This window comes from Rhea pennata, chromosome 9 (genome assembly GCF_028389875.1).
Source record: "Rhea pennata isolate bPtePen1 chromosome 9, bPtePen1.pri, whole genome shotgun sequence".
Classification (NCBI taxonomy): domain Eukaryota; kingdom Metazoa; phylum Chordata; class Aves; order Rheiformes; family Rheidae; genus Rhea; species Rhea pennata.
Window position 1 is genome coordinate 584,163 of NC_084671.1, and position 20,346 is coordinate 604,508.

Consider the following 20,346-nt stretch of genomic DNA (forward strand, 5'->3'; position numbering starts at 1 on the left):
GTACCTTGAGTCACTGGTGATGATCAAATTCTTAGAACTGCAACTGAAAAATACGTAAAAACCCTGCTTTCCAAAGTCACTAAATTTGTGCTTGTTGTCCTGTAAAAGCCCCTTAAAACAAGCATTCGTTAGGATTGTTTTGCACAGCCCTTTGTTTCCCACCAGAATGCAAAGGTATTTCAAAAATCGAGGTAGTGGTTTTTTTTTACCCAACTGTGGATGGGTAAAAAGGTGGATGTAAGCGTAGGTACCGAGAGGTCCCCCTCCCCGAGCCCTGTGTGGCCACAGTGGAGCGACTGGGTCTCCTGCGGCAGCGTTCAGCTCCCCTCTGCCCAGGGAGCGAGCGCAAGCCAGCCCCTCTGCCGCCCCGTGGCTCACGCCTGGCGCCTGAGGGCTGAACTGCTCTGAAGAGCTGTCGGAGGCACCTCTGTTCTGCTGGCCATGAAATGATGCTGCCCCAGAGCTGTTCCTTCGGCCCTCTACCCCCAGGGCTGCACAGTTAGGTTCTCTTGTTGCCGTTCTCCTTGGATTTGTATTGTATGTTTTGCTGTCTTGGTGTGGATGGGAGTTCCAGTAAATCCTATGGTAGTAGTGCCTGCTACTTGGCAGAGGTTGGGCAGAGGTTATTTATGACTCCAAAAGGGATTCAGTGTTAAGAATGTGTTTCTCCTGAGCACAAATTGCAACACTTAGCGGATAAGTGGAAATACAGCACTTACTTACATAGGTCTTGAAATTCTTCGTTGTAGATGAAAGGTGGTTGTGCTGTATTCAGGATGAAGGATAGTTTGTGTGTGTGTGTGTGTGTGTGTGTATGAATTTTGTTTAATAGAATGATTGAGCTTGGAGGGGATCTATGGAGACTTTCTAGTCCAGACCCCCTGCTCAAAGCAGGGCCAGCTGGAGCAAGTAGCTTAGGGCACCACTGAGAACAGCCTGACTCTGTCTTCACACCCTCCCATCAGGTATTTGTAGACGCTAGTGAGATCCCCCTGGAGCCTTCTCTTCTCCAGGCCAAGCAGTCCCAGCTCCCACAGCCTCTAATCACATGAGAGATGCTCCAGTCCCTTCAGCACCTTGGTGGCCCTTTGCTGAACTCGCGCCAGCCGATCCGTATCTCTCTTGTACTGAGAAGCCCAAAAGTGGCACACTATCTCAGGTGTGGCCTCACGAGGGCTGAGTGGAGGCAAAGGATCACCTCCCTTGACCTGCTGGCAGTGCTGTGCCTCCTGCAGCCCAGGATGCTGCTGGCCTTCTTGGCCAGGCAACTTGCTGTCCACTAGGACCCCCAGACCTTTCTCTGCAAAGCTGCTCTCCAGCTGTTGGGCTCTCAGACTGCCCTGGTGCATGTGGTTACTCCTCCCCAAGGGCAGGACTTTGCACTTCCTTGCTGAACTTCATGAGGTTCCTCTCTGCTCGTCTCTGCCCTGAATGGCAGCATAACAGTCTGGTGCATCAGCCACTCCTGCTTTTGTGTCATTGCAAACTTACTGGGGGTGCATTCGGTCCTGTCATGCAGATCGTTAACGAAGATGTTAAAACAGTATTAACCTTGGGGGATACCATACTGCCTCCTCCTGATCACCTTCTTTCCCTTATTATATTTGGAAATGATTTCCGGGAGGATTTGCTCCATCACCTTGCCAGGTATTGAGGTGAGGCTGGCTGGCCCCTGCTGTGTTCTTGTATTTGCTGTATAGAACCTTGTCTTTTTTTTTTCTTGCATCTGCCAGAATTCAATTACGATTAGGGTTTAGGTGCTACTGGAGGAATCTAACCAGATTAAATTGAAACCTCAAATTTTCTTGTGGGGGCTCTGAATTCCAGATTGGTTTCCTCAGTGCACTGTTACCCATAGGTATGTAGCTACCAGTCCTGTAGCCTCCCAGAACAGACACAAGTGAGAAGTGGACTTCCTTACTGTTTTATGTCCTGATTGCTCATGCTGCTGGTGGTGTCACACTGATCCTCCCAGCTGTGCTGCTGTGGTCAGGGCAGGGAGCTTGTTGGCCAGGTGGTTAAGTGGCACCAGCTGCTGCTGCCTGCATGTCGAGGCTCAGTCCAATGGTGGGTGGGGAGAGGCAACTGGTTGATGCAGCTCTGGAGGTAAGAGCATGATGTTGGCACATGGGAACCGGTACGCTCTTGAGGTGCCAGCTAGCTGCTCTTGGTGCCTTCAGCTGCTGGGTCCCTGGGTGAATGGTAGCAGTCATCATCTCCTATGTTGTCTTTGCTGTGTGTTCAGTGTGCCTCTGTGTAGTGCTGGGGCTGATGAAGGTATGGGATAAGGCTATAGGAGCAAGCTTGTAGGGATAGGGGTGAGGGCTTGCGTGTACCTGTTCAGCTGCTATTGCAGTGGGACTCCTAAAGGGAGGATATATGGGAATTCCAGTATTAAGGAATAGATGATGACTGTTAAGCAGTGCTGGGACTTGCACTACAGCGAAGAAGCTGCTGATAACTGGTGCTGGTTAGCTGTGTTGAGAACATCAGGTAGTTACAATAGGTCTGGGATTAGGCATGTTTTAAAAGCTAGACTAAAACTGGGACTGCATCCTTTTTAGGAAAGAATGTTTTTAGGACAATTGTCTTTGTGTTTCTTGAAAACTTATCCTGTATTTTTTAAGATGAAATTCTAGCTGAGTGAACTTCAATGGTTTGATCTATGGGGTAAGCTTTTGAAGCTGGAGAATGTAATTACAGGTGTTGTTTTTAGCATGGGACTGATGCGGGATATGCTGCTTCATGCTGATGGGATTGCTATTGCTCTAGCTCAGCCTTCCTGGAAGAAAGTCATGTCTGGGGCTGAGTGTATTTCCCTCCATGGTGGGGATGCTCTGGTTTCATGCTGTAGCTGAGACATCGTAGCTGTGTGTCCTACTCCCTAGCCCAAGTCTTCTGGCTCCTCTATGAGCTGGTTCAGCTGACAAAGCTGGCAGAAAAGTCCCCACAGTGAGGCCACACAAGGCAGCTGAGTCTCCTGAAGTGGAAAGATCTCTTCTCCCGTCCCTATTTTTTGCCCCTGCTCTGAGCTATGTGATTTCACATCCCTTTTAAAACCAGTTAAAGTACTTGTTGGATCCTCTTATCAAAAACCATCTTTGGGTGGGGTGGTGAGGGAGAAACACTTTTTCTGTTGGGGTAATGAATAAAACTGGAAGAGAGTCTGAAGAGCCATGATGATGAATCATCATCTAGCAGTGTCTAAAGGCAGCTGTCATGTTTGTAAGAATTGGTTTTTGACCCTCTCCAAGGCTTTAGAGACTGATTTAAATAACTTTAGGTAGCTTCATGGCTCTCACCACCCAGCTGAGAATAAAATGGATGCCAGTTGTTACAAAGCTGCTGCCAAACACACCTATCGGGCAGAAAATGGCCTCAAATCCTCTTTGGGTCTACCATGAAATAGTCTCTTTAGATAACTGACACAATCTCTTCTGAAACAGATTAACCAAAATTTTCTAATGTGGACAGAGTTTTAGTTTCTCATTAATTATATACTTCAGACAAATTAGACAGAAAACAAATAAATGCACAGATGTGTTGCTAGGCTATGATTTTCCATAAGCTGTTCACAGTATCACTCTGGCGACACTTACCAGTGATCTGTTTGCAGCCCACTGCGTTTCTTCTCTTTCTTCTGCTCCAGATTGGATAATGATATGTTGGAGTTAGATGTGTGAGATCTTTGCTGATGTTCATTAAACACACCAGAAGCACAGCTCTGCTTTTCTGTTAGGGGCAGCGTTTCAGTCGTGTGTAATTGTCCTGGGTTGTAGGATGCACAGAGCAGATCTATTTTTATGGGCTGGACCAAGCCTTGTGAATGCTATTTATAGTATACTTTCAAAGGGAAAAACTGAACAATGAAATGGAAAAAAAAATAATGTTGGCAGTCCTAAAGGCAGCAATCTCTGTCAGTTTTTTTGCAAACTAGTCGCAAAACAGCGGCTGACATGTGGTGCCAAGCTCTGGGTTTTAATTTTCCATTTTGTAAGTCGCCAAGGGCTGGATCTGTAAAGGCTCTAAGAGCAGGTTCACACTTCTGTGGCCATGAGAGAATGGGGACGTGTCCTGCTGTGGGCTTTGTGCCTGTGGGAAGGTCCTTTGCTCTGACTTTGGGCAAAGCACTGAAATCATCTGGGCGCCGAGGGGGACTGGCGCCATCGTGTGCCGATGCGCCGTTTTCTCTGGTCGTTTTGGTACCTGATTTGGCCAAGTGGACAGTGGTCTGCACTGGAGTGGAGATTCAAACCTCATTTACTCTGTTGAACATGCACTTTCTGCCTTTCTCAAAGGTCCTGCACCTCACTTACACCATTGAGATGAGATCAAAGTAAAAGCAGGCTATTGGACATGAGTAATGTCTTTTAATATCATTTTCCTGGGGAAAAACTATTTCCTCAGGACAGATGCAAGCGCGACAGCTGCCGCGTGCGACTGCCTAGCTACGATGGTACGGAACAAGCACCTTTAAAATGGTGTTTGCGATGCTATTAGCAGAGCCATCATGCCGCTCATTAGCACGAACTTGCAAGTAATATCTGTCTTTGATGAGTAGACTTAAATTCCAGATCTGTGATAAATGTGAACTTAATGAATATGGTATGTTTATCCTGGGCCTAATTTGACACAACTTGGATTTAGTTTTTTTTGAACTTGTTTATAGGGCAACTTCCTATTAGTGTTGAGTTTACAGCTGTAAAGAATGAAACCTCATTTCACAGATCCGTGGCCAGGCAGAACATGGTGAGCTGCTGGTCAGGTGTGAGCTGATCCTTGGTAAAATACTGCTGAACTTCAGAAATTCTCAGCTGCAAACTATTTCTCAGAACGTGCTCTTCTCTGGAAATGCCTTAACTGAAGCATGAATCTTGCCCTGTGCAATACTGGGCTGGTCTGAAGGTGTAGGGAGGACGAGATATGCACAGGAGGGATGGGTGGTGCCTTGTTGGAGCCACGTGTCCCAGGTGTCCCCGTGCTGTGGACAGTCGCGGAGCCCCTGGGATGGGCTTCTGCCTCCCAAATCGCCAGAGCATGATATGAAGCGGTTAATAGGGACAGCGGCCCCAGGGTCGGTCCTGGCTGGAGAGGGTCTCCTGGCTGAAGATGATGCAGCCAGGGCTGGAGCTGGGTCTCGTGACCGTGGGCTGTTTTGGAAAGCCAACGCTTCCCCAGTGAAGAGAGATCCCCAGCCCCAAAACCCCTCTCCACAGGAGAGGTGGTGCTTCAAGGAAACCCTGGCTTTAGGTTTCTGCATCTAGTGCATGGCCCTGAGCTCGGCTGGTGGGAATGTGGACCTATTGCTTGTGTGACTGCAGACACCTGCTGGCAGCTGCAGCTTCCCATTGCTTTGTTTGGTGAGGCTGTTCCTTATCTCTCCACGTCAAAGACACGCTTGGGAACTGGTGGACCCAGCGGCTGCTGACCTGCACTGCTCCCGCCCTCGTGAGTACATTCGGCTTTAGCTTGTGCTGAACGTGGCAGAGGACTGTCTCTCCTGCATCTCTCAGTGCATCTGTGCAGGTATAGGGAAAAATCAGATGGGAAGAAAGGAGACTGGAAGTCCTGGAAAAACCACTGGAGACTCATAGTAGCTGAGAAGGTCCCAGAGGTCCCCTGGGATGGAAGAAGTGCCTCTTAAAGGATGGACTTAAGCGTTCCTGGTCTCGGTGTGCAGCTGAAGGGTCTGAGGGCATTTCTGTCCTGCTCTTCTGTCTTGGCTACGTGTCTACTCATGGCAGGGTTTCTCTGTACTGGGCAATCTGTTTTCATGGGCATCTCTTGGAGCTGATACATTTTCCAGCCCTCTTTGCTGAGGAAAATGGTCAACCTCTTGTATGCAGTGCTGCACTCCCTCCTGAGCTGTCTCATCCCCCCAGCCAACCTGCTGGTTATTGTGGCTGTGTACAGGCTGATGAGGAAGCAACTGGGCACAGGCTACATCTACATCCTCAACCTGGCCACTGCTGACCTCCTGGTGGGAGTCATGTGCATTGCCGAGGCACTGGATGACATCCTTGATGGGGACTTCGACAGCAGCAAGTCCTTCTGTCTACTGCGCATTGCCATGATCATGACACCCTGCATTGGCTCCATCCTGACCTTGCTCTTGATCTCCCTGGACAGGTACCTGGCAGTAAGGCTGCCGCTCTCCTATCCCACCCTCCTAAAGAAGACACCTGTGATCCTTTCCCTCATTGTCCTCTGGGTGGTCTCTTTCCTTTTTGGACACTTGCCTTTGATTTTGCCCTCCCTCCAGCAAAGCAACTACACAGGTTACTGCGGGCTGCTGTATGCAGCCAGGAGCGAGTACCTGTACGCGCTCTGTTTTGGTGTCTTTGCTCCGGCGCTGCTGGCGCTGGTGTGCCTGCACGTCTCTGTGGGCAGCATTGCCTACATGCAGCACACACGGCTCCGGCGTGCCCGCGCCCAGGCTGGACCCCTCCACATGCACCTCCGACACTTCAAGGCGCTGCGGACTGTGCTTATCGTCCTCATCTGCTTCAGCCTTTCCTGGGGCCCCTACCTGGTGGGGGGTGCTGTGCAGGCCACCTGCAGCTCCTGTAACCTGGCTGGCCCACTCAAGGACAGCTTATTCCTCCTGGGCGAGACAAACTCCCTGATTAATCCCCTTATCTATGCCCTGTACAGCAAAGACATTAGGAACCACCTCGCCAAGCTGCTCAAGTGCAGGAAGGCAGGCTTGGTGAAGCCTTTGGCATCGATGCAGGTGAATGTCCGCACTGTTGGGAGCTGTGCTGGGGACAGGCCTGAGGCACCCTATTTGTGAAGAGTCTGTCTCGCACCTCTGCTCATGTGGTTCCCAAGGCTGTCAAGCCACTGGCCCCACCACAGGAGGGAAACCCAGAGGGAACCAGGTACAGGTGGAAAGTAGAGCCTTCCCACCGCATTGATTTTAATATGAAATATTGCCAAGATGCTGTGGTTCTAGCATGCCATCTGGTATCCACATTAACAGCTTTCTGTCCCCAGCATGTACCTGAATGTAGCTGAGATAGTAACTTCTCATTGTCTTTGACAAACTGGGGGCTTTTGTCCTTCTCTCTGCACGGGAAAACTGCTATGTTTCTTACTTGTAGCAGTTTGAGCTGCCATCCGGCTCTGCACTGGGGATGTCTGATCATCTCTGTGGAGCTAGTCCTCAACAGAAACGCTAGCTGTACACAGAGTAAGCCTTTGCAGGCAAGTGACACTGACCTCATGGGTAGCACTTTCCCTGTTTGCCCATCGCAGGGCATGACTTATCTCCGCTTTGTTTGCTTTTACCTTTGGTGTCAACTGCATGGGCTGAAACAACTGTTCAGCCTGGGCTGTATCTGCTGGGAGGTGGAAGGGAGGCTGCTTGGGAGCAATGCACCTACATGAACGTGGACGTATTCTGCCCTGAGTGAAGCCCCAGCTGGTGCCACCATGGCCTATACATGTTTACGTAAATCTGTGGGTTGACATGAAATCTCGATGTGCTGCTCTTCACCCCACAGCCTCACTTAGTAGCGAGCTCCCCACTGGGGTAGGATGGCCCCAAGGCTGGAGCTGTGCAGAGGACCCACAAGCTGGCCTCGAGTTCACACCATGGCAGCCAAGTGCTGCAAGCGAAATGCCAAGTAAGTGCAAGCACCCCAGCCTCAGGGAGCAACCCTGCTCTGCCCAGACTCGGCTAATTTTGCCTGTACACAACACAAGGATTGGTCAAACTTGTGCATTTATTATACCCCTTACCAAGCTGCGTACCTCTTCACTTACATCAGAAGTCATGCAGAGGTGTATGATCTTTAAAGCCTGTGTGATAAGATACGGTGGAGGCTTGATTTTGTCCCTTTGCTCATTAGAAGGAAAGGTTAAGCATCCATGCAGCTTATCAAAGAGTCGCTGGATCCTTATTCTGAAGGCAAACAGCAGCAGATCGTCTTCGCTCAGCTGGGCAGGTGGAGGCAGCTGGCTAACTGCGCTGATCTAAGGGGGAACCAAGGTGAAACGTGTCAGTCACCACAACCTGTCACATCGTGCTCACTCCATGGCCAGGGGCTCAGGTTGGGCTGGGGGCTCTCCCAGGAGAGAAACTTCAGCATGGCTGAACATGCATGGCTCAGGGTGGGCTGGGGGCTCTCCCAGGAGAGAAACAGCATGGCTTCTGGCACGCAGCAAGGAAGGGGCTGCTGATGCAGAGCCAGGGACCTGCCCCATGCGCCAAACCAGGAACGTTGTCAGTGCTGCAGGGCTCTGAGGCTGTGGCTGATGCTGAGCGTGGGTATACCTCAACCTGTTGTTGTTTTAGTGGGCATGACAAAAGTGTGAGGCAGTGCAAGAGATGTGAGCAGAGATGAGTGTGCCCCCTCTGAACCAGGGCACTCTCTCCTCTGAGGTGTACCAAGGCGTTATCTGGCCTGGTGGGCTCTGCTCCTGGCCCTTGGTGCTGCAGGGAGGCTGTGGTAACTGGGGAAGTAGGGCTGGTTCCTCCTCTAGATGTGTGGGGCCAGGTCCTCCTGCAGGCACTGTGGCTGGTTCAGCCTGCACCAGAATGCTGGATGTGTGGCTTCCCCACCCCCCTGCTCATCTTGCAGGGAGCTGCTTTCCACTGCTGAGCTGCATGTATGCTTGAGCAATACCTGTACTTTTGTTCCCACGTTGAATTTTGCTTGTTGCCCCATGGCGAGGAAGGAAACAGCTATCTTGTCCTGGCCCAGGATCCTGACCCCAACGTGCTGGTTCAGGGATATGAAGATTGGACTCAGCGGGATGTGGGGTCCTGACGATGTTATGGTGTTTGGCCAGGTCCATGTTCTCACCCTATTGCCTGCTTGGTCCAAATACTGCCCTCCCTGAATATTTATGTTTATCCTAAATAAGAAGAAAAAAATTACAGCTCTGCATCAGAGGTAATGCAGCCTGCAACTACAACAGTTAAGTCCCTAATTCCCCAAAGAGAAGGGACAACCTGTTGAGCACGTGATCATGAGCTGAGGCCCAGCTACTCTAGGGTCTGACCCACCCCACACCTCTCTACCTCCTACAACATAATTTCTGGGGGGGCCTTTCTCCTCTGGATGGCACCTTGAAGCAGGGCCCCACAAGCTCAATGCAGCAGCTGAGACAGCTCAGTACCTCCCACACATGTTCAGCTCCTGGGAAACCCTTCAGAATGCAAAAAAACAAGAGGCCTGTAGCCCACTGAATGATTTGTCCTCCTTAAGCTATTTAATTAACAGCTAGTTTTGCTTCTATACACTACTCTGGGCAAATAAATTTCTCTGGTGCAGAGAGAGGAAATGTGCAGGTTTAAAATAATACTAATTCTCTCCAGAACTCCTCTGAGTGAAGCCTTCCTGCCTTTGTAGGAGGTATTTTCATTGAATGAGATGCTGCATCATGTAGCTCCTAACTCAACAAATACTGCCTCATTTCTGAAAGATTATTTGCTTTTTCCTGTGATATTAGTGAGTCTCTTAAAAAAAAAAATCCTTTCCTGACAGATTGCCTCTCTTCTATGCTATATGTTTGTCCTTTAATTTTTGAGTGCTATTAAAAAATACACTTTATGACCTTTGAAATATAAAATGATCAGTAGAAAGCAAAGATGCTCTGACTGACACAAACATACCACACAGTTCCATTTGGATGATAGCACGTACTTCTACCATTGGACTGAAATACTGCTTGTATTCTGGCGTTATTTGGCTTGTCTTCCTGTACTATGCAAATAAACCGCTTTGTCTCTCGTACAACAATGATTGCCAGATTTCCAGATGGATAGCCATTGTCAGATAAGGTGTTCATAATTGTTTATCTGGTTGTTCTATTATTAAATATTTCAGAGCACTGCTTTGGTGTAAAAAGTGACATACTACCTAGGTTAATATGCTAGAGCCAGAATGGTGGTGTGTTGCCAGTTTTAACTGGAAGGCTGCCAGACTTTTTTTTTCCTGCACCAAAGTTTTCTATACACTGACAAAAAATGATTAGAGATACTGTCACTTTTGCTTTTAAACCAATAACCCAGGCAGAACTACTTAGCAAGCTTATATTCAAGATATCTTTTGGGGGGTCTGTTAGATTCATGATTCAAAGCACAAGCATTGCAAAGTGAAATAATCAACTTACTCAACTTGAGTAACAGCAGAGAAAACAAGGGTAGGTCTTATTTTCCGAGAGGAAAAAAAAAAAAAAACAAACAACTAGGGGGAAGGAAGGGCCCTGCCCCTGAACCTGCCTGATTTGAATGTATCCAAACAACAGGTATTTTGCCTCTCATTGGGGTTTCTCGCTAACAAGACCTGTTACTGTGAGTGCATGCATTTATGGCACTTCATCATTTGCCACAGTCATGAACAGCAGCATCTGGGAAAGTTGCCTCAAGCCCCTGTCTGCTTCAGTGGCAGAACTCAAATACACTTTTTACATCTCTGAGTCAGAAAGAAGTGAGTCATAGTAAGGAAAAATAACTTGGGTGACTTAAAATGTTGTGGCTTAGATAACAGCAAATACAGCCTGAAAACTGTAGGGTCCTTTGGTAAATTCTGTTATGTTTTTAGTTCTTTAAATGGTAATCTTGATCCTAGTAAACTGGTAATTTAAGCTTGCCTGTGGTATCTCTTACATGCTGCCAATCGCCCAAGATGGAGAGGTCAGTGCTGCACCAGCGGTAGTAGGAAGCACTATGCTGCTGGCCTGGTGCCTCCACCCTGAGGCTCTGAATGCTGAGAGTGTTCAGAGCCTGCGATGGTAGGAACCCCTTGGATGCAATGCTCTGTAGCCGGTGCCAGGGCCTCTTCCACAGCAGGACAGAGCCCCGACAGGGTTTTAACATTGGGGGTTACACATTTCTGAAAACACAAGAGCCCTTCCTTCATCAATGTTATTGGCTGATCTAAAAAGGTCTAGAGCAAGAGCTGCACAAGCTGTTTAATTACTGTTTTTTTTTTTTTTTTTTTTTTTTTTTTCTAGAAGTAAATGTGAATGGTGTACCAGGTTACTCTGTGATAAAGCAGACTAGAACAACTTAAAATCACAGTTACATCCCTAGACTAACACAGGCAAATGAGTCTCATAAAGGATACAATAACTGTGCTGTTCTGTCTGGAAGTACAGTAAGAAACTTCCCTCCATGTTTGTAGTATTTTTCCAAGAATTCGCTCTTCAGTAACTAAGATTGGAAAAGAAATATTAAAATGTGCCCCTTCTAAATACACAGAACTCCAGCCAGTCTGGAGCACAGATACAGCCAATGCGCAGAACACCATCAAGCAGGAGCTTCATACCTTTCCACCTACAACGGTAAAATCACAGCAGGTGATGTTGTAGTAGATGTGTTCTTCCTTGGAACACCATCTGCCCTCACCAGGGATCAGTGTCCGGCCACTGTGAGATGGTGGCTCCCGAGAAAGCAGGTAGGAAATGGTATTCAGTTCACTTGAATCTAAAGAGCAAAGGAAGGGTTTGTGTGCATCAGGTGGGGCTGATAGCTCTGATACCAGGCTGTCTGATACCTCTGAAGAGAGGCTGTAATTTTCAGGATTTGGCTGAAATGCTGGGAGTCTGTCTCTGGGTATTTTTATCTAATGAGAACAGTCCAAACTGTTCACCTCTTTCAGAGAAGAGGATCAGAAGGAAAAAAAGTTGTTTTCTTCCCCCAGTTTTACCTATCTATCTATCTCTCTGTATGTGCTTGTAAATAACGACATTTTCTCTGGAAAACACTCCCAGTGCTCTGGAGGACATATCTGAAATTAGCTTTGACACCCTGCTATCCCTGTGAAAATATGCCCATATTGCAAGTCCATTTGTCCACGCTTGGTCTAAGTGGCTTTGATTTTAATAGTTGCATCCAGAAAGCTGCTCAGTCACCCACAGCCAGAACTAGGAATTACTGGTGTATTCACCTATTAGGCAAAACATAGATCACCCTAACTCTGGCAGTTCCTACCTTCTGAGGGCTCAGCTCTGCCAGCTTATTACTCCTTAAGGTCAGTTTCTGTGCATCTCAGCTGGAACATTCAGATGTAAATATTGAAAATCACTGCAAGGAGATCCTGTCTGTACAATGGAAATGTAACTGCTTTCATCTTTTTTTTTTTTTTTCATGTGAGGAATTATTTAACATACCAGAATTTGGTTTAATGTGATTGCACACTTGATAATGGACTAACATGCCATTGCATAAATCCTCCTATTTGATTAGAGCAGCATTAGACACAAACTACTCAGTTTAACTCATTGTTGCAATAAACAGATAAATAAATAAATACATAAATAAATGAAAACTCACATTCAGGTAAACTTCTCTGCTCTGCTGCCAGGAAAGCTAACTGTCTGGCCATTTGTCTCTCCTGCTGCCTGGAAAATAGAAGTATTTTTGACATACATTTCATATATCTTCTTCAGAAAGCTAAAAGAAGTATTGGGTATCCTTAGGATACTATCTCATCCTTATTATACTATCCTTAGTAGGAATGCAAGTCACTGAACCAGCTTTTCTCTCCACTCATGTAATTGCAAATAACTATTGGAGGCAACAAAATAGTACCACAGAATCATAGAATGGTTGAGGTTGGAGGGGACCTCTGGAGATCATCTAGTCCAACCCCCCTGCTCAACCAGGGGCACCTAGAGCATGTTGCACAGAATTGCATCCAGGTAGGTTTTGAATATCTCCAGAGAAGGAGACTGCACAACCTCCCTGGGCAACCTGTTTTCCTGTGCTCAGTCACCCTCACAGGAAAGAAGTTTTTCCTCATATTCAGGTGGAACTTCCTGTGTTTCAATTTGTGCCTACTGCCTCTTGTCCTGCTGCTGGGCGTCACTGAAAAGAGTTTGTCCCCATCCTCTTGACACCCTCCTTTCAGGTATTTGTAGACACTGATCAGATTCCCCCCTCAGCCTTCTCTTCCGCAGGCTAAACAGGTCCAGCTCTCGCAGCCGTTCCTCATAGGGCAGATGCTCCAGCCCTCTGATCATCTTTGAAGCCCTTTGCTGGACTCTCTCCAGTAGCTCCATGTCTCTTTGTACTGCAGAGCCCAAGACTGGACTCCAGTACTCGAGATGAGGCCTCACCAGGGCTGAGTAGAGGGGCAGGATCACCTCCCTCCACCTGCTGGCAACAGTCTGCCTAATGCACCCCAGGAGACCATTGGCCTTCCTGGCCACAAGGGCACATTGCTGGCTCGTGGTCAACTTGTCATCCACCACCATTCCCAGGTCCTTCTCTGCAGAGCTGCTCTCCAGCAGGTCAGTCCCCAGCCTGTACTGGTCCCTGGGGTTATTTCTCCCTGGGTACAGGACTTTGCACTTGCCTTTGTTGATCTTCATGAGGTTCCTCTCTGCCCAACCCTCCAGCCTGGCCAGATCTCTCTGAGCCCTCGGGTGTATCAGCCACTCCTCCCAGTTTGACATCATCAGCAAATTTGCTGAGGAGGCACTCTGTCTCTTCATCCAGGTCACTGATGAATAGGATGAAGAAGACTGGCCCCAGTACTGACCCCTGGGAGACACCACTAGCTACAGGCCTCCAACTAAACTTTGGGCTGCTGATCACAACCCTCTGAGCTCTGCCTTTCAGCAGAGAGCTCAGTTCTTGATCCACCTCACTGTTCACTCATCTAACCCATACCTCCTGAGCTTGCCCAGGAGGATATTATGGGAGACAATGCTGAAAGCCTTGCTGAAGTCAAGATAGACAACATTCACCACTCACCCCCTCATCTACACAGCCAGTCATTCCATCATAGAAGGCTATCAGATTGGTTAAGAATGATTTCCCCTTATCCATGCTGACTACTCTTGATCACCTTCTTTTCTTCCACCAATATAATAACACCTCAGGAAAATAGAATTGCTCCCAAAGTCCTATGATTAAAGATTCAGTGAACAGACTTTGTAACTGCAATGACATCAACTCTACTGATAATAAAGCTATACACTGTAATGGATTTTACATGAAGATATTATGTGAAAGAAAAGCAATGCTGCCCATTAGACCAACAAAACAGGTAATGTCCAAGAATACTCTCTCTATTCTTGTCTATCTTCTTATATATTTGAAAGAATGACTAACAATGGCTTTCTTTTATGTTCTGTACATAACATGAAGTACTCACACCATCAGACTGCAAAGGGTCTTCAAGGACACTAAAAATTTACTTTCAGGTATGCTGTATTTGCTTTCTTTAAACTTATGCAATAGACTTAGACATTTGTATAAACTTTGGGCTTCTTGCTTAAAAATATAGAAAAAGATACATTCTACAGTAGTCTGAGCAGGAGAACAAACAATAGGACTGTCTTGGGGCCACCAACACATCTAACCAAGTCATATATATACATATATACACGTTTATATACATATATTAAGTGATAGCTATATTACTTGTGTAATTCTCTGTCCTTTCTCTGTCAGCTGTGAGTGGTGATCTCTTGAGATCATGAGGGGAGCCAGGTGGCCCAGCCTCATAAGGTGGTTGCTGACCTGTTTACCTTGCCACATAGGTGTTGTGAGTGCTTTTAAGCATTGCTAATGCTCACACTCCCAGCAGAAGCTGAACTCATAGAGTTCTCAGGACTTCTAGAAAATAGAATACAGAAGTATGTTGCAGTTTATGTAGCAAAACAGAGAAATACAAATTTAAGCTTTGTTTCAGTGCCTAAGGTAAAAGCTCACCCTGACTATTGTCCCTGCCATGGCAGCAGTCATGTTTTTGGCTCTATCTGTCTCTAAATATTACATCTGTCAGAACTTGAATTAACATTTTACTTAGAAGGTGGCGAGATATGTCCTAAAACATACTGATAAAAGAAAAGCCAAGAGAGTCTAGATAAAATATGAATACATGTGTTTGTTAAAGCAATTTTTCTTTCATTCCCACTTGCAGTAGTTTCATTTTCTTCACATTTCTATTTCCTCCAGAGTAGCCTGTTGTTCCTTATACAAAAATTATCCCTGGTCTCTGTATAATCACTTAATGGTACCTCTGGTATGCTCTTTCTTTTGCTAGGAGTCTTTCAGTTTCATTGCCATGGGATTCATGGGGACCAATAGCAATGGTGTTGCTCCAAGCGATTTCATGGTTTTTTCTCTCATCTAGAATGAACTCATAGAGCTCTTGATAATGTTCACAGCAGAATTTCTGAAAGGCAGGAGAGCAGTGTCACTACAGTGGGCTGCTCCACAGTGAAGCTGTGTTCATCTTTCCCATTAGCTTACCGATTTATAATATTGTGATGGTGGGCAAACGTCTTCAAAGGAAGGAAACAGTTTCAGCAGGCTACCACAGTACTCGCACTTTGGAACATAGTCCTCCCCTATCTAAAGTGGAGGTGAGGAGAGAGAACAGGAGAACAGAAATACAGTATCAGCATATAAATCCATGTTTTACCTTGGGGAAAGAAAACTTGGCCCAAAATGCAATATTGAGAGCATGTAAGAACAGTTAGAAAAAAAAGATCTGTGTCTGTGATATTTTGGAAAGATTTAACTCAAGACATTAGGTTCAGGAAATCTCCAAGAAGAAAAGCAGATCCGTAATAATTTAAAATTTCAATTCTTCTCGAAGAAATTGAATTACTATAGTATTTATGAGTTCTCTTCATTCCATGTGGAGGGAAAACTTCAGAGCATGCAGAACACTACAGTCTGAGTATGTCAATGCCTCAACCATTTCAAACATGTCACTTGGGGTTTGTAGAGAAAAAGTTCCTTGACTGTTGCACTATTCCTTTACTGTCGCACTGTGTTTACCACAGCAAAATCTGTAGGAGATTTCGTTAGGAATCATCAGCAGATTTGATGACTAAAAGCTCAATAAGTTTGACCAGCTGGGTATTTCTTCCACCTAGCTAGTCCTATACATTTACACTTTGTTTGCTATAGTACATGCAAACTATAAACTATAGTTAAAGTTATTTATCATTAAAATTGTCTTCTGAACATATAATTTTGAAATACTTGGCTTCTCTGGAGTGCAGTTGCTGAAACTTCCCTTGCTCCCCACCTCATGCCTAGGATTAACACCTCTTTGATGACTATATTCCACTTAAGGTTACCTGGAATTCTGTGCCCTGCTTATGTTGTTTGACCATACACCTAATATTTATAAAAAGTTCTTATCTCCATTTTAGCCAAAGGGACAAATCTTCTGCTAGGAAATTCTCAACATAGGATACAGGAGGAGAGAGGAGTTGTACAGCCTCCTGCCATTTAGATATGTACAACAATCATCATTTCAACAGTCTAACAAAAGAAAAACTCTCTGTCATAAAGAAACTCTTGCACTGGCTTGCCAAATGTCATTACTTTAATTTTCTTACATGGGGACTTTAGGAATTAAAATAAACAAAAAACCCCGCATAACAGGAAAAATCCACTGTGTCCTCACCTCAATCTGTATGTTTTCTCGGGATGATTCTGGTCTGTAGGCCAGGAGAGTGGGTGGCCCAACAGAGGGGAGCGTGCAAAGTGATTTCTTGAACAGCTTCGTGAAATCTTCTTTGAACTCGAAGGGAGAAAAGACAGTAACGATGTGGAGTCAGTCCTGTGTTCAGATGTAAAACCATTAAGAACAAAATGTGTAACTGTAGGAAATGGGTGAGTCCTTACCTCCAAGTCACACAAAATATCTAAACTGCTGAGCTCTTCTGACATGGCTGCAAGTAATAGCAATAATTAGAATCACTTAACAGGGGTGCTGTGTTTCCAAAAAGCATGCATTCTGGACCCTCATGTATCTTTTATCTTTCAGCATGCCACCCTTTTCTTGTCAATCACATCAGCTTCTTGAGACCTTGTTACCATGCTTACCCACGCTTTCAGAACTGCTGTTCTGCATCTGTGTGTAACCGTTCCCAGATTCATCAGGAACTTGAACCAAGCTCAAGTATCATTGGATCAGGGCTTAACATTACAAAACAGTCCTAATGAAGTCATGGAGATGATTTATTGCTTAAAGCCAACAGCTTGTAGCGCTAATCTAATATTGTGTATTCTGCAAAGCATTTCCAGCCTCTCTTGTCCTGGAAAGAAAGAGCCTTACAGGCAACAGAAGGTTTTTTCATCTCTGAGCACAGCCGACACCAAGCAAGGGCAAGGAAAGGGTTTTTGGGGGCCTTGAGGTTACAGAAAATGCCAGCCCCATACGATGGGGTTTCTATCACTGATTTCAACAATCTCAAGTTCCCACTAGGCAGGCAGTGCTACTGACAACCAGCCACCTCAGGTACAATCAGATATCCCAGATAATGAATATTCGGTTTCACTATTGACATCTGTAGTATGCTGGCTGTCATATCCTCCTGTTCAGGTAAGCTAAACAGATTCCTAGCTTGAATTTCAGTACTCCTAAATCCTGCACAATTTGTGTTACCTTTCTAAGTAAGATTGCTCTCCTTTCCAGAAAATACCCAGCCAGATGAAACCCCAGGCAAGCTTCAAATGCCTTTCTACAGTCTTCTCTTTGGAAAGTATTAACAAATCAGAACGTGTATTTGGAAAGGATGGAGTAAAAAAAAATCACATGATAGTCCCTAGTTAACACCCCAGCTCACAGCCCTGCAATGGGAACTACAACTCTGGAATGCACCTGGAAGTGAATGCAACACTCCTGGAGAAAAAGCAGAATGGCAGGAATCACACTTTTAGGGGGATGAAAGATCTAGCTGCTGTTTTTCTTGAACTTAAGTTTTTTAAATTTCAATTCAAAGAAATACGTATCTACCACCCTCTGTAATCAAATTATTTTTAAGCTACAGAGAGTAACTGCTCAGAAACCCCCACCAGAAAACAAAATGACTTCAGGGAGCACAAAGCGTATCAGTGGGACTATGTACTATGGGTATGTGTCTTGATGAATAGTGGCATCGAGGGATGTGAGGAGCCCTGGTCCTGGAGCACTTCAGTACAGGTGAGCAGTCCAAGTTCTTTATCTATCTTCTCTAATGGGTTTTGCAGCTTCTGTATCATCTCTATACACTGCTGCTGAATCTAAATCCCAGGTAGATGATCTACTGCTGGCACAAGTTTGGTTATTCTGTACTTTGATCATCACAGTGATAGTCTTGCCAAAGACATGTAAGGCTTCGTGTTGCCTCTAACACTTTACCCTGCAAATGCATTCACAGTGAATTTCCAAATAAATGTTCTCCAAAGGCTAGAAGAGGGAGTTATTTATCTGTTGTAGGATATGTGTGCCCCTTTTCTGCTGGGATGGAGCTGCGTGCAGCTTTTCTCAGTACTTCCAGTTGGTAAGCTGTGTTTTGTGGCCCAGATCTCTCCTCCTGCTCTTGGAGGCACATGAGGTGAAAGAGATGTTCCCCTAAAGAGAACAGCTGCCTGGCTTTGAAGATGAAGCACAAAAGATGCTTGATATGGTACCCAGAAAGAGACAGGATCAGGCAGAAACCAGCACTAACGTGTTGCTTGCTGAAGCGTAATGCCTGTACTTCAGCTGGTAAGTGAAGGAGTTGGTTATTCAGTCACATGCCAGGATGACTCAGTTGAACAGGAGGAGAAAAAAGCTGATATATTTTCAACTCTCTTTAGAGGCTTTGCAAGCATCTTTCACAGGAATACAATAGGCAGTATTTCTGCCATCTGCTGAACACTCCTACACCTGCTGGCTGGCAGACTGTTCCCACACGTTAACCCAGAGGTTGCATTTAAAAGCTGTTCTGCAGAGAGGTTAATGAAAGGACTGCGGAGTGGGATTCCTGGGTTCTGCTCCCAGATCTGCCACAAATTTGCAAAAGGATCCCCTCGAAACTGCAAAGTCATGTATCTTCTACAGAAGCTACTTGGGTATTAGGCAGCTTAGGTGAAAGACAGTACAAACGTGCAACCTGTTTCTTGAATAAACAAGCTGTTTCTTACTTGATTTTTTGTAGAGGTGTTCATAAAGCCAGCTAGCTTCTGTCTGCATCGACACTGAAATTCCTAGTGGCTTCATCAGAGCAGTGGGATTGACGCTGTCACATGCTTCCATTTCCCTTAATTTAAGGCACAAAATTGCCTATTAGTCATATACAGTGACCTCAGAAAAGCTGCCCCTGGAGAAGATACTAATGATGGAGATTCTTCCAAAATTATTTAACTAAAAAATAGAACATAATGGGGCTTGGCCAGTTTTTCTGTCATGGCTGAAAATGTCTGATGCATCAAGTCTAAAAGCCTTAAAGAGATGCCTTTGAATTTAAATTATAGAAGTCCCAGGTTAATTTCTTACTGTTTCATAATGACTCATAACCGTTTTCTTCTACGTAACCTTCTTTCCCACAGATGTTAGGATGATCTGATTAATATGTCAAATACTTAAGTCCATTTCTTCTTCCATATTAAAAACCGAAATAAATGCGTGAGAGAGCTGAGAAAGCAGAAGTAATTAAACCTGTGCAGTGGGGCAGAGGCTGGCAGATGCTTGACCAACATTTTTCTTTCATTGTGCCTATTTAAAAATTAAGTATTTGATTTAGTTACTTCATATTTACCTGCATTTATACATCAGTTCTCACCACAGAAGAAGATAGGAACTTTTTCAAGTCTTCAAAAATATAAGAAAAAAAAAAAAAGAGCAAGACTGCTAGGGGACTTAGTTTCATGAAGAAAAGAGAGGCAGGCATGAGGAAGAAATCACACCACAGGAAGGCTAGCACTCTTCAAGTAAAATACCCTATAAAATGCAAAGGGGAGGATAGTGCCAGCCTACTCAAGCCCAAATACTACCTTTCTAGTGCTTCCTATGTAAAGAAGCCTGAGATCCCCTTTTCTAGCCTGCATGCTCTAACAGTAGTAAAAGCAACTGGTAATTAGCATAAATGGGAGAATTAAGCTCCAATAGCTTTGGCCAGCTGAAAGACCAAAACAATATGTTTCCCTGGTGGAAACAGGGATCATAAAAGAGTCACCAATTGCAGCATCACATACAGCCCACACAGCCCATGTTGCGTGAGCTCAGTAAGTAGAAGCTAAAGACAGATGCACAAGGCTGGCAGGAGTGGTCTCTCTGACCTCATGCCAAAGCGCATGCCCAGGGAAGGAGCAGCCAAGAGCACCTCCCCTCAAAACTGCTTCTGCTTTGTTTCCCTGGCAGTCGGACACTGACACTGTGGTCCATTAATCTAAGAAGCAGGTACAAATCGTGATTAGGAAAACCAGCAAAATGACAGATTTGTGAACTGTTCTCCTCATTGACTTTATAAGTCTCAATTCATGGACCTACTTAATTAGTAGCAAGTTCTGTGAGTAAAATTGCTTACCTGCTTAGTCTGTGCAATGAGGGGAAAGAAGTTTCTCTTCTGACACCTCCCAATATGCTCAGATGGACTTTGGCACTGGCTGATGACTGC

The 20,346-nt window shown here is 45.5% G+C and overlaps 2 protein-coding genes across 2 annotated transcripts; one reads left to right on the top strand and one right to left on the bottom strand.

The window, feature by feature from the left end:
• Positions 1-5,824: 5,824 nt before the first annotated feature.
• On the top strand, positions 5,825-6,793 carry LOC134144225 (glucose-dependent insulinotropic receptor-like). Its single transcript, XM_062583000.1, has one exon. The coding sequence runs from the start codon at positions 5,825-5,827 to the stop codon at positions 6,791-6,793; it is 969 nt and encodes a 322-aa protein (XP_062438984.1).
• A 920-nt stretch (positions 6,794-7,713) lies between these two features.
• On the bottom strand, positions 7,714-20,346 carry ERICH6 (glutamate rich 6). The gene is made up of 12 exons (XM_062582972.1): positions 20,257-20,346; positions 18,875-18,990; positions 16,610-16,656; positions 16,389-16,505; positions 15,218-15,319; positions 14,983-15,140; positions 12,287-12,354; positions 11,280-11,437; positions 11,079-11,164; positions 9,623-9,775; positions 8,631-8,862; positions 7,714-7,977 (listed from the first exon to the last, which is right to left on the bottom strand). Exons 2-12 carry the CDS (start codon positions 18,984-18,986, stop codon positions 7,714-7,716), a joined length of 1,497 nt encoding a protein of 498 aa, XP_062438956.1. The 5' UTR covers positions 18,987-18,990; positions 20,257-20,346.

Excerpts from the sequence above, each read along its gene's own strand:
- LOC134144225 (XM_062583000.1), top strand. The coding sequence starts at position 5,825 with ATGGTCAACCTCTTGTATGCAGTGCTGCACTCCCTCCTGAGCTGTCTC.
- ERICH6 (XM_062582972.1), bottom strand. The coding sequence starts at position 18,986 with ATGGAAGCATGTGACAGCGTCAATCCCACTGCTCTGATGAAGCCACTA. Across the intron at positions 12,355-14,982 it reads AAAGAAAGAGCATACCAGAG|GCAGCAGGAGAGACAAATGG; the intron begins GTACCATTAAGT and ends TCTATTTTCCAG. Across the intron at positions 11,165-11,279 it reads TTACCGTTGTAGGTGGAAAG|TTACTGAAGAGCGAATTCTT; the intron begins GTATGAAGCTCC and ends TTCCAATCTTAG.